The 12,874-nt window shown below is 50.6% G+C and overlaps 1 protein-coding gene across 1 annotated transcript; it reads left to right on the top strand.

Moving 5' to 3' along the window:
• Nucleotides 1-146: 146 nt before the first annotated feature.
• Cubn (Cubilin) lies at nt 147-12,790 on the top strand (the record flags this gene model as incomplete). The annotated part of the gene is made up of 15 exons (NM_167193.2): nt 147-241; nt 307-582; nt 818-1,001; nt 1,247-1,999; nt 2,065-2,817; nt 2,884-3,579; nt 3,649-5,385; nt 5,452-5,614; nt 5,715-6,079; nt 6,147-6,828; nt 6,888-9,214; nt 9,283-9,780; nt 9,843-11,636; nt 11,707-12,382; nt 12,441-12,790. The coding sequence occupies 15 exons, from the start codon at nt 147-149 to the stop codon at nt 12,692-12,694; spliced, it is 11,253 nt and encodes a 3,750-aa protein (NP_727348.2). The 3' UTR covers nt 12,695-12,790.
• Between the last annotated feature and the right edge of the window lie 84 nt (nt 12,791-12,874).

Raw genomic sequence — 12,874 nt, 5'->3', positions numbered from 1 at the left:
GTGAGTTGATTTGGAACGTGAAGATCGGCGGGAGCAGCACAGTTGGACTTCGAATATCCAGCGGAACGGATCTTATTTTTTTTTTTCTGGTGGTCTTAATGTTCAGTGGAAGTGCTCTTCTGTAAAAAAACAAAAAAAGTGACAAAATGGAAGGAGCTGCGAGGAGCAGACTCCTATTGTGTTGGACACTCCTTGCCATCATCACAGATACTTGGCCCATTGCCGAGGGTTTTGTCAACTCGTAAGGACTCGACTCGATATAAATGGAATATAGTGTATTCTGGCTAATAACACAATTGCTTTTAGGCCAAAAATTATAAGCAAAGATGGCAATTTGATTTTTGAATCCGGTGCAAATCGCAATATAAGCTTTCGATTGAGCGGAAATTCGCGGCTTACCATCAACGAGGAATTGGATGTTATGGAGCTCTTGCTGGCCACCAGTGGCTCCAAAAAGCGTTCCGGTGGCAAGGATGATGATTTCGTAGATGCGCGCGAGCTGGCGGATCAGTTGGCTGATTTCAATAGGCGCGCCTTTGGAGCGAATGGCTTGAGTGCAATGCTGCGAGTGCAGCAAAATAGGTGAGCATTACAACAAGGGTATATAATCTATTTCGATCTCTGAAACTATAGAAGTGGGATCATCAAATATTGGAATGCAGCTTAATGTTCCTATCTTATTATGTATGCTAGAGCGTATGGGTAAAAAATAACAATAAAATAAAAGGTCTCAGACTATAAAAGCTCAATAACTATATATATATTTCATGTAATACAATATGTATGAGGTTAATTTCCTTTTTTTCATTTGGGACAGGACCCGAGGATCGATGGCTCTGTTGCGGCGTTTTCAGACACGACTCAGAGCGCTGGAGAATCGGGTGGATCGAATGAAGACCGATTTGGAGGCAAACAGCTGTGCAAGTGGACCCTGCGAGAATGGAGGCACCTGCTACAACACATACACCGGATTCCGTTGCCAATGTCGATCGGCATTCGAGGTGGGTATACACGAATATGCGTTCATTGAATCCCCATGATAGTCGAGTAAAAAAAAAGGGGAGTATTAATGGGCGTCTAAGGTGGTAACAGAACAAATGACTATTATATTTTAATAAAGAACGCGAATTCTTTGGAAAAAAATAAGCTATTTGAAAAGTAATTTAAAAACTGCAAATGGAGTGAATTTTTTAATTTTCTTTAAAATGTATCCCCCAATTGCTTTAATATTTAATATATACTGCAGGGTACCAAGTGCGAGATGGATGTCAACGAGTGCGCACTGTACGAGGGCACCGATCTGGGTTGCCAAAATGGTGGACAATGCCAGAATCATTTCGGCACATACAGTTGCCTTTGCCAGCCGGGTTGGCATGGGATGCACTGCACCCAGCGCAAGGCGGATTGCTCACAGTCCAGTGCATGGGAGCTGTGTGGCCATGGATCTTGTGTGCCCAGTGCAGACGATGCCGGCTATCGATGCATCTGCGAACCGGGTTGGAAGACGAATGGCTTGACACCCATTTGTGGCGAGGATGTGGACGAATGCAGCGATTCGGCCGCCCACAAGCCCTGCTCCACCAGCTGCATTAATCTGCCTGGCAGCTTCACCTGTGCTCCCTGTCCAGCCGGCTTGACCGGGAATGGGGTCAGTTGCCGGGACTTGGACGAATGCCAGACGAACAACGGTGGATGCAGTCTTAGTCCCAAGGTAGATTGCATAAATACCTATGGTTCATATCATTGCGGCGAGTGTCCCGTTGGCTGGACCGGCGATGGGCGGAAGTGCGAGAGAAGCCCCCAGGACATTGACATCCCAGCTGGACAGACGCCAAGAACTTGTCCGGCGGGCAACAATCCCTGCTATCCGACGGCGAGCTGCTTTTTGATCTCCGGCACCACATCCTGCAGATGTCCAATGGGCATGGTGGGAACAGGATACGGTCCGAATGGCTGTGTCAATGGCACGACCACAAACTGCAAGGAAAATCCCTGCCTGGTGAGTTGCTGTCTAGGTATTCTCTTGAGCACACATTATAACGCACATTTTGAATGCTCCATTAGAATGGTGGCATTTGCCTGTTCGCCGGACCCTCGAATTATACCTGCCTGTGTCCAATTGGCTTCCGTCCGCCCATCTGTGAGCCACAGCCGAGTCCTTGCGATCAGCATCCATGCAAGAATGGAGGACGTTGCCGTCCCACCACCAGTGGGGATCTATTCGTCTGCCAGTGTTTACCTGGCTACCGGGGACGACTTTGCGAGACGCGCTTCAGCAGCTGCAATGGAATGCTGAGTGCCCAGAGTGGCAGGCTTAGGTATCCGCCGGAGGGCACTGGATACGAGCACAATGCCCAGTGCGCTTGGGTTATTCGCACCAACGAATCGCTGGTGGTAAATGTCACGTTCAATAGCTTCGATGTGGAGGATTCCACGGAATGCCGCTTCGATTGGCTGCAGATCAACGATGGCCGTTCGGCGGCTGCCCAGATAATTGGACGCTATTGTGGTAACCATTTACCGCATGGCGGGAATATCGTATCATCCGGCAATCAACTCTATCTATGGTTCCGATCCGATAACTCGACGGCTAAAGAGGGATTCGATCTCACATGGAACTCGATGGAGCCGCAGTGTGGCGGTCGCTTGAATTTCGAGACACATGGCACACTTGCGTCGCCGGGATCGCCCGGAAATTATCCGAAGAATCGGGACTGCCGGTGGCAACTGGTGGCGCCCACCACCAAACGCATCAAGCTGACCTTCTTCAGTTTGCAGCTGGAGCAGCACGCAAATTGCAATTTCGATTATGTCCTGGTGAGTTTTTTTGCAATTTAAAAGATTATCTCCCTTGCTAATCCTTAAGCACAATACTTCATGAAGATCAAGGACAGCATTTCCGGACGTGAGCTGGCCAAATATTGCACCACGGGAGCGCCAGCACCGCTGCTCTTGCCCACCCACCTGGCCGAGATCCACTTCCATTCGGATGCCGAGGGCAGCGATACTGGCTTCCAGCTGCACTATTCCGTGGAGGAGCGTGTGCCCGGCTGCGGTGGTGTCTACACCGCCAAGGAGGGCACCATTTCTGAATCATCCACAGCCAATACCGAACCAGGTGGTGTCTCCTGCGAATACGAAATCCATTTGGCCGTGGGCGAGCAGGTTGTCATTCAGTTTGCGCGTCTGGAGCTGGATCCACTTGACTGCCTGGAGGTGCTGGATATCACGGACGAGGGTGGTAGCATTTTGCAGGAGAAGATTTGCGGATCGGATGCGTCGCGTTTGAATCCTCCTACCTTCACTTCGGAATTCAATCGGCTGAAGATTAAGTTTTATGCCCGTGCCGGCAGCTTCCAGTTGAACTACCGGATGGCCTGCGATTATAAACTGAATAATGAGCAGGGCACCATTACCTCACCCGGTTATCCCAATCTAACAAGATCGGATCGTATCTGCACCTATACGATTAGTACGGCCACCAATACGGTGATTAGTCTGAAGAGGATCGACTTTCAGTTGACCAATGGCGAGAGCGACGATGATGATAACGATGAATGTCTGACAACCAACTTGAGAGTGAGTTCCGAATCAAACGTATACGTACTTATTCCATATTACCATACTTCCATTTTTCTTCCTGCACAGATCAACGATGGATTAAACCGAAAGATCCTGGGCCCCTATTGCGGCAAGAATCAGCCGGAGGAGAACTTTGTCAGCGAAACCAACTACCTGCAGTTGCACCTGTCCACCGATGTGGACAGCATGGGGCGTGGCTTTAAGTTCGAGTATCGAGCCCTGGCCACCGGCAACGATAAGTGCGGTGGCGTTCATACCCGTTCCGGCGATCATATCCGCTTGCCGGTGCACGACGACTCATATGCCGGCGAAGCCACCTGTTACTGGGTGATAATGGCGCCGGCAAACAAGGCCATCCGCCTCCACTGGAACAGCTTCAGTTTGGAAAATGCGGTGGACTGCATCTATGACTATTTGGAGATCTATGATAGTCTGGGTGCCCAGGTAAATGACGAGAGGAGCAAGCCGTTGGCCAAATACTGTGGTAATAGTGTGCCAGAGGATCTGCTCAGCCATTCGCGTCAGCTTGTCCTCAAGTTCGTGTCGGACTACAGCGAATCGGATGGAGGCTTTGATTTAACCTACACCTTCGAGGATCGAGCCAAGTGCGGCGGTCACATTCATGCGTCCAGCGGTGAGCTAACCTCACCGGAATATCCGGCCAACTATTCGGCCGGCTTGGACTGCGATTGGCATCTGACCGGTACGATTGATCATCTGCTGGAGATTCAGGTGGAGAACTTTGAACTGGAGCAATCGCCGAACTGTTCAGCCGATTATCTGGAAGTGAGAAATGGAGGCGGCACTGATTCCCCACTGATTGGGCGCTTCTGCGGACGGGATATACCCGCTCGGATACCAGGCTTTAGCCACGAGATGAGGTTGATCCTTCATACGGATTCGGCGATCAATGGTCGTGGATTCCGGCTGCGCTGGCGAATCTTTGCCTTCGGATGCGGCGGAAGTTTGCGTTCGAATATGGGCGCCATTTCGTCGCCCAGATATCCGAACTCGTATCCCAACATGGCGCACTGTGAGTGGCGAATTAGCTTGCATCCGGGATCGGGTATTTCGCTTCTCATCGAGGACTTGGAACTGGAGGGTTTGAGCAATTGTTACTACGACAGCGTGAAGATCTACACGGGCATTAAGCTGCCCAATCAGAGCCCCTGCAAAGTACTCTGCAAGGACGATGATCTGCATAATCCGCTCATTCAGCTGGAGAACAATAAGGGCACCATTGTCTTCGATTCTGATGCGTCCAACACATTCCGTGGCTTTCGAATATCCTACAAGGCGAATTGCATTCGAAACCTTACGGCCACGACGGGAACCATTGAGAGTCTGAACTACATGGAACCATTCTGGGAGACCATACCCATCAATTGTAGTTGGACTATTCGTGCGCCCAAGGGCAATCGCGTTCTAGTGGAAGTCTCACATTTGGCACGGCACGAACAGCACGTCCCGACTGCCACCATGCCCGGCGGATTGTACATTGTGGACGGCAGGAATGTCCAGGAAATAGTCACACCACAAGCGATGAACATCAGCGGCGAAGTGCTGACCGTCGTCCACAATGCCAGCAATGTGAACTTTCAGCTGGACTATCGCATCGATGGCTGCATGGAGGAGCTGCGCGGCACGTTCGGATTCTTTCAATCGCCCAATTATCCAAAAATGTATCCGAACAACCTGGAGTGCTATTGGCTGATCACCGTCGAGCAGGATAGCGCCATCGAGCTTACGATCAACAACATAGATCTCGAGGACAGTCCCAATTGTACCAAGGATGCGCTGACGGTGAGCTTGGGTCTTCCTCCACATAAGGTTCTCAAATTATGAAATACTAATCGCATGTTTTTTTAGGTTTCCAATCATAAGAATTCGGTGGAAGTCCACGAACGACATTGCGGTTCCACGACCAAATTGGTGATCACCAGTTCGGGTCACAGGCTGCACGTGCGTTTCATCTCGGACAATTCGCACAATGGACTCGGTTTTGAAGCCACCTATAGAACTGTGAAAGCAAGTAAGTAATATATACATTTCATATATATATTGTATTTCTCTATTGAAATTAGCGGCTGAAAATAAAGTGTTGCATACTTTCCTTACCTTTCCATCCACAGCTTGTGGTGGCAAATTGACGGCGCGAAACGGAGTGATCGAATCGCCAAATTATCCGCTCAATTATCCAGCTCACAGTCGATGCGAGTGGCAGGTGGAGGTCTCCCAGCACCACCAGATCGTTTTCGAGATGGCGGATCTTAATCTTGAGTCGGGCTACGACTGCAACTGGGATTATCTGGAGGCCTACGATCTGACGGAGGACGACACGGAGGGTGAAAGATTGTTCAAGGTCTGCGGCGACGAGACGGAAGATGACAAGCTGCTTTCTTCCTCATCCAATATGGCTGTGGTGCGATTTATCAGCGATGATTCCGTTTCGAAAAAGGGCTTCCGGCTGCACTTCCACGAGTCCTGTGGCCAAACGGTGAAACACTCCGCCATCTCCAAAGATCCAAGATCATGTAATAAATTCTCAATTTTCTATTCCCCAGATAATCGTTGATGAAACAATGTTTGATTACATCCAAATGTCCAGGCAGGCGGCCCGAAACGAGAGCTGCTTATGGGTATTCCAAGCCGTGGAGCCCAACAAACGCATCATCTTTACGCCCACCCATGTGAAGCTGCGCGAGGATGCCAACCAGCAATATCCCACGGAGGGTGATTGCCTCAATGTGGGAGTTAAGATCTACGAGGGTACAGAGCCGCAGGGAACACCGCGTCTCAAGTTCTGTCGCTCGCATCCGCCGGCCTTGATTTCCAATGGCCAGGCTCTGACCGTCAGTGTGCCGCTCCAGCTGGTGGAGGAGTTCCAAGGACACTACATGACCATGGACACGTCCTGCGGCAGTATTTACAATGCTCTGTCCGGAAAGTTCACTTCACCCTATTACCCCGCCTCGTATCCGCCAAACATTGAATGCCTGTGGCTGCTGGAAGCCAGCATGGGTAACTCCCTCAGTCTCACGCTGGAGTCGATGGACTTGGAGAAGTCAGAGAGTTGCAATCGGGATTATCTGGAAGTGCGCGAGGAATCGGAGAGCGGCCAACTGATCGGCGTTTACTGTGGCAACGAAGTGCCCGGCGTGATTCACTCGCGCGGTGCCATCTGGATGAAGTTCAAGAGTGACGACGACAATGTGGGCGAGGGATTCATGGCCTCCTATAACTACGGTGAGTGTCATATTCTCATTTTTGGGATTTTCATTTACGTAATAGTCCTCCCTACATAGAGCACCACAACGAGCTGAATGGCACTGAAGGCACCATTGAATCGCCGCACTTTCCAAGCAAATTCCAGGATCCGGTGCCGTACAGCTGGCGCATTACGGTGGACAAGGAGTACGTGGTGGCGATATCCCTGCTCTATCTGAGGGATCTGGACCAACCGCATTTAAATTTCTACGACGGCTATTCGGACATTGGAGCTCGTATCGAGGTGACTGATCCCGACGAAACCATCATCTCCAGCACGAATGTGGTTTACTTCACGAGCAATCGAGGTCCTTTCAAGTTAAATTGGAATCGATTATCCAAGGAGGCGCTACGTTCGAATCGTACGGCAGAGGAGCGGACACGCCAGTGTGGCAATCAGTTGATTACAATCGATCGATCGGTGATCGGATTTCATTCGCCTGGCTATCCCAATGGCTACGAGCAGGATCTCAATTGCTTCTGGACTTTGGTGCCCTCGAATCCGGCTATGCATGCCGTACTCACACTGTCCCAAATCGATCTGGAGATATTTAGCGAAGATTGCATTGCTGACTATGTTAAGATTTTTAGTGGGAGCGATCTGCAGAACTGGTCGGAGCTAAGAACGTTGTGCTCCCTGCCCACGGAGTCGAGTGACCGAGTCTTTCATGGAAGGCCCTATCTCAGGGTGGAATTCGTGACGGATCCAAGTGTGAATAAGACGGGATTCAATGGCATTGTGCGCACGGCCTGCGGTTCGGAAATCACTGCCTCCAAGGGACTGGTTAACATTACGGAGATCCTGAAGGTCCTTCCGCGGCCAAACCACGATTGTGTGTGGACCATAAAAGTGCGCCAGGGCCGTAGAATCAAGATCGACTTCCCCGACTTCCAGTTGCAGAACAACATGGCCTCCGGATCGAGTGATTGCCGAAATTATCTTCTACTCCGCAATGGAAACGATGAAGATTCGCCCTTCTTGGGACGTGGCAAGTACTGTGAGGATGTCGTGCACGAGGTCCTGAACACCTCCTCGAATAAGGCCTATATAAAGTTCCACTTTGCGAGTCCACCCCGCTTCCTGGTGTCCTTCCGCTTCGAGGAACTGCGTTACACCGACTCTGGCCGTATCCGATTGTCCGCCTCCGGAGATGAGCAGTTCATTAGCTCACCGTATTACCCACATCTTCCGCATCCCCATTCCGAGTGCATTTGGATCGTTGAAGCACCACCAGAACACCGCATAATGCTGCACTTTCAAGGCGCATTCGATATGTTGGACGCCACCGGGGAACCGGAGGAGTGCCAACGGGAATTTGTTTTGATCAACGATGGCAGTACGGAGCTAAGACCGGAGATCGGTCGCTATTGTGGCAATCGTAAGCCGGATACGATCTACTCCACCGGTAACCAGATGAGGATTCGCTACTTCACCGATGTCTCGGAGCCACATATGGGCTTCAATGCCAGTTTGAGTGTGGCCCGATGCGGAGGCTCCTTCCATAGTCCCGAGGGCGTGATAGCCTCGCCGTCGAGGGACCTCCTGTTGATTCACGAGGAAGGCAAGCAGCTGCAGGAATGCGTTTACACCATCGAACTGGAGAAGGGCAGCACCATCGATCTGACTAGCGAATATCTGCAGATACCCACGTTGCGGAATGGTAGCTGCTCGCAGCGAAATCACTTGATGCTCGAAGAGATGGATGCCTTTGGATTGGACGGTGAGGAGAAGATCGTGGACACCCTAATGCTCTGCGGTATGGAAGCCAAGCACCTGATAAGTGAGACGAACAAGATCGTGTTCCGATATCGCTTCCTGGATGGCATTCCGGCGGAGAATCAGGGCTTCCGTTTAAAGTACACCTCGCTGGGCTCACGATGCGGCGAGACCATCTACGCATCCGTGGGAGTTCTCCAAACACCCGGTTATCCCTTAGGCGTACCCCATCCCATGCACTGCAAGTGGCAGGTGCAAGTGCCCAAGGGCAGAAGGGTGCGTCTGGAGATTCTCGACTTTAACACCGGCACGAATATGGATCTCAGAGGAAGGCTTGGATTCCGTGGCCGCCTTACCGTGGCCAACGATTTCAAAATGCAATCCATCCTGGGTCGCTACAACGTCGATCCTCCTGCGGAGGTGCTTTCCTCGGACAATACAATGGGCATCGATGCCTTCCTACTGCCCATTGTTCAGAATCATGGAATCAAGCTGCGGTTCAGTGCCTATGGCTCCAGTAGCTGTCCGGGATTCACGGTAATGATGAATGAGGTCGCAGATATTCAGTTCCAGCGGTTCAATATCAGCCGTCCGCTTCACTGCAGCTATAAAGTCGTTCCACCGTCCAATAGTACCCTCCTGATTCGGGTAGGTTATTCATCGCAAATGAACTGTTCATTTTAGGGATGAACAAATGAATTTTGCTCCTTTTTCAGGTGAAAGAGTACAACACCACGTCCGTAATGATGTGGAATACACATATGTGCGCATTGCTCTCGCCGCTTAAGTTTAACCGCTTGGAGCAGGAGGAGGAGCTCATGGAGCGCATTCTCTGCGATTACCAGTCACCCGCTCCTGGCAAGCCCCTGCCCTCCATCCGGTTGCCTTTCCCCATTCAACTGGTCGTCTCGGCATCCGCCCGCAACGCAATGACCAATCTCGTCCTGAGCTATAGCACACAGTCGTGCGGCGGAGTCATTATCCTGGAACCGGGTGATAATATGACGGTGCACCAGCCATCGGGAATGGTGTCGGCGGCGGGCGCCATTGACTGTGCCTGGGCCATTGGACCCTATACGGATGCCAGTGGCGAGGACGAGGTCCTGGTGCCGCAGGACATTCAGCTGGAGGTGTCGGTATATAACGTCAACCTGCCAGCACCGAGCCCGTCCGCACAATCTCCGGAAGCCCCATGCCTGCATCACTATCTTAAGGTATGGTATCTTTTTTGGACACAATATATGATATGATATACAATGCATTGATTTTGAATTAGGTATACAATGGACCCGATCAGAACTCACCATCGTTGGGACTGTTTTGCAATCAGGCCACAGCTGTGAACATGGTGGTGGAGCGAGGTCTCTTCCTGGAATATCACTCCGATAGTTTCTCAGCCAATGCCACCTTCAATGTGTCCATCAAGTATGGATCTGGATGCGGTGGCAAGTTGGTATATCCCTATAGAGCCATCGACTTTGCCGAGCAATACAAGAACAATGTGGAGTGCATCTGGGAGGTCGAGGCGACAATGGGCTACCACATCGGTCTAACATTCCAAGGACGCTTTTATATCGAGGATAGCCCCGGTTGCACAAAGGATTACCTGCTCGTCCAGCAGCGCAACGAGACCACTGGCAATTGGACCGACCTGCAGAGGATTTGCGGTCGTGTTGCGCCGGAGATGATAAACACAACTTCACCGTATCTCCGGCTAATCTTCCGATCCGATGGCGATGTGGTGGCCGATGGTTTTTTGGCCAAATTCGAAAGGAATTGCGGTGGCCTGCTGTACGCCGACAGCACGGAACAGGAGCTGGCCAGTCCGGGCTTTCCGAATGGCTATGAAAAGTACTTGCAATGTAATTGGACGATAGTGCCCAGGAGTCCATCGATGGGCGGTGTCCTGGTCAGCTTTGTCAATTTCGATCTGGAACAGGGACCCATATCCGTTTGCCTCTACGACAATCTCACGGTGACCACAAAGGACAAGGGCAAGGATCCGCAACAGACCACTCTCTGCGGCGTAAAGCATAACCACGAGTATCGGGGCAAGGAATATGTTAATCTACTGCTCCGAACGGATGGCAGTTATTCCGGTCGCGGATTCACATTACTCTATACCAGCCGCCTTTGCGGTGGAATTATCTCGCGAACATCAATGGTGGAATCACCCGTACAGCATACGGATAACACCCTGCCACCTGGCAGTGATTGCTATTGGAATCTAACCGCCCCGGCTGGTTACAAGTTCAACATTAAGTTCCTATTCATTGACTTTGAGGCGAATAGCAATTGTGCCTACGATGGCGTCGAGGTATTCTCCGGACCCATCCCGGACGAGCGATACCGATGGGGACGCTTCTGCGGTCGCATTAACGAGGATCTGCCACTGATCAGTATTCCCCAAGAGCGGGGCATCATACACAGCTTCTCGGATGATCGGGATCCATCGAGGGGATTCCGTGCCTTGGTGCGCGTAATGCCAAATTGCGATGAGAAGATCTCGCTGAACGGATCGTCGCGTTATGTCTATAGCAAATTTAACAACGCTGGCGGTTATCAAAACGATTTGGACTGTCAAATAGTATTCCGGGTGAATCCTGATCAGCAGATAAGCGTGGAGTTCAGTAATTTCCATGTCCAAGACACGGACGGATGCCGCAGTGATTATGTGGAGTTGCGCGATGGTGGCGGAACCTTTGCCGACATTATCGGACGTTTTTGTGGCCAGAATCAACCGCCCACCTTGAGAACAACCAGGCATACGCTCTATATGCGCTTTGTCACCGATAATAAGGTGACGGATACGGGTTTCCAGGTGACCATCAATGCTATTCCCCGACTATGCGGCAGTTCAGAGATTACGTTGAGTGCGGATGGCACCAAGGAGGTCACCATTAATTCTCCGGCAAGGACGCCAGGTGGCAATTATCCCAATGGAGTGTCGTGCTTCTGGAAAATTAAGGGCGATTCCCTGCTGAGGGTGCAGTTCGTCAACTTTGATCTCCACGGACCGAATCAAAATGGTAGCTGCGTGGATGACTATTTGAAAATCTACAATAGTGAGGTGAATTGAAAAATGTTTTTTTTAAATTTGTATCTTTAATTTAATTAATCTCAACTTTTCTCCTATCTAGGATGCACCGCTGTTGGAGCAGGGATTGGGCACCGACCTGGTATTCAATGGCCAGACCTCCAGTAAGAACGGTTTCGGCTTTGCCACGGAGCATGTGTACTGCGGCAATGTGAAGCCGGACATCTATTATGGCCGGTCCAGCGAGGTGTATCTGAAGTTCCGGTCAAAGGGATTGGAGCAGCATGGTGGATTTCAGTTACAGGTCGCTCTGAACTCCAACCGAGAGCGCCACTACGATGGACTGCAGGGCAGAGTGCATTTATCACAGTCGGCCGATTGTAACATCATTATTCGGGCGCCACCAAATTACACCTTAAGTTTGTACTACACCGAATTGATATTCGGCACCTACGACTGCGAAATGGAGAATTTGGAGGTGTTCGACAGGACGAATCGATCGCTGCAGCGCGTCTGCTCCTTTGTGGACATGGGCAAGAGCCTGTTCAGCAATGCGAATGAACTGCGGCTACAGATGAAGACTGGCTCGTACTTGACCTCGCTGGATCTCACCTATTTGGCCAGTCCGGTGGAGAAGGGTCCTGGTTGCGGTGGTCAATTCTACAATACCGAGGGCATATTCTCAAATCCCTTCTATCCGAACAATGTGCGCAATAACTCAGAGTGTCAGTGGATTGTCCGCGTGCCGAGCAACAATGTTGTGTTCCTTACATTTGAAGGTGAGTTGAAAGCAATTGTACAACGATGGCATTTAATAATTAACCATTCTTTGTTTAGTCTTCAATCTGGGCTCGAAGACCACCTGTCACACGGACTACCTGCAAATCCTGGAACAGGACGCAACCGGTGAGGAGCGCGAAATGAGACGCTTCTGTGGCGAGGATAACCCAAAGTACTACAAGAGCCGGCGCAGCCAGGTGCTCGTCCGCTTTCACAAGACCGTCAACTACGATGGTATCGGTTGGGTGATCCGCTTTGCCGGTGTCTACTCCGACCATCAGATACCCAGACACCTGTTGGGCGGTTCTTAACCGCTTGATTTCTTCTTCAGCCGCAATCTGTATTAAGAAGCTTAAAATTCCTACAATTAAATCATTTCTATTGCAATAAATACATCTAAATAAAGGATAACTTCTCACATTCTCAATGGATCATATTGAATGTTCTTACATTGTGACTGGCGTCTCCTTTTCGCAGTCATGCCAAATAAA

The sequence above is a fragment of the Drosophila melanogaster genome, chromosome X, assembly GCF_000001215.4.
Source record: "Drosophila melanogaster chromosome X".
NCBI classification, from domain to species: Eukaryota; Metazoa; Arthropoda; class Insecta; order Diptera; family Drosophilidae; genus Drosophila; species Drosophila melanogaster.
Note: the sequence above shows the minus strand (reverse complement) of the source record. Positions and strands in the feature narration are given on the sequence as shown.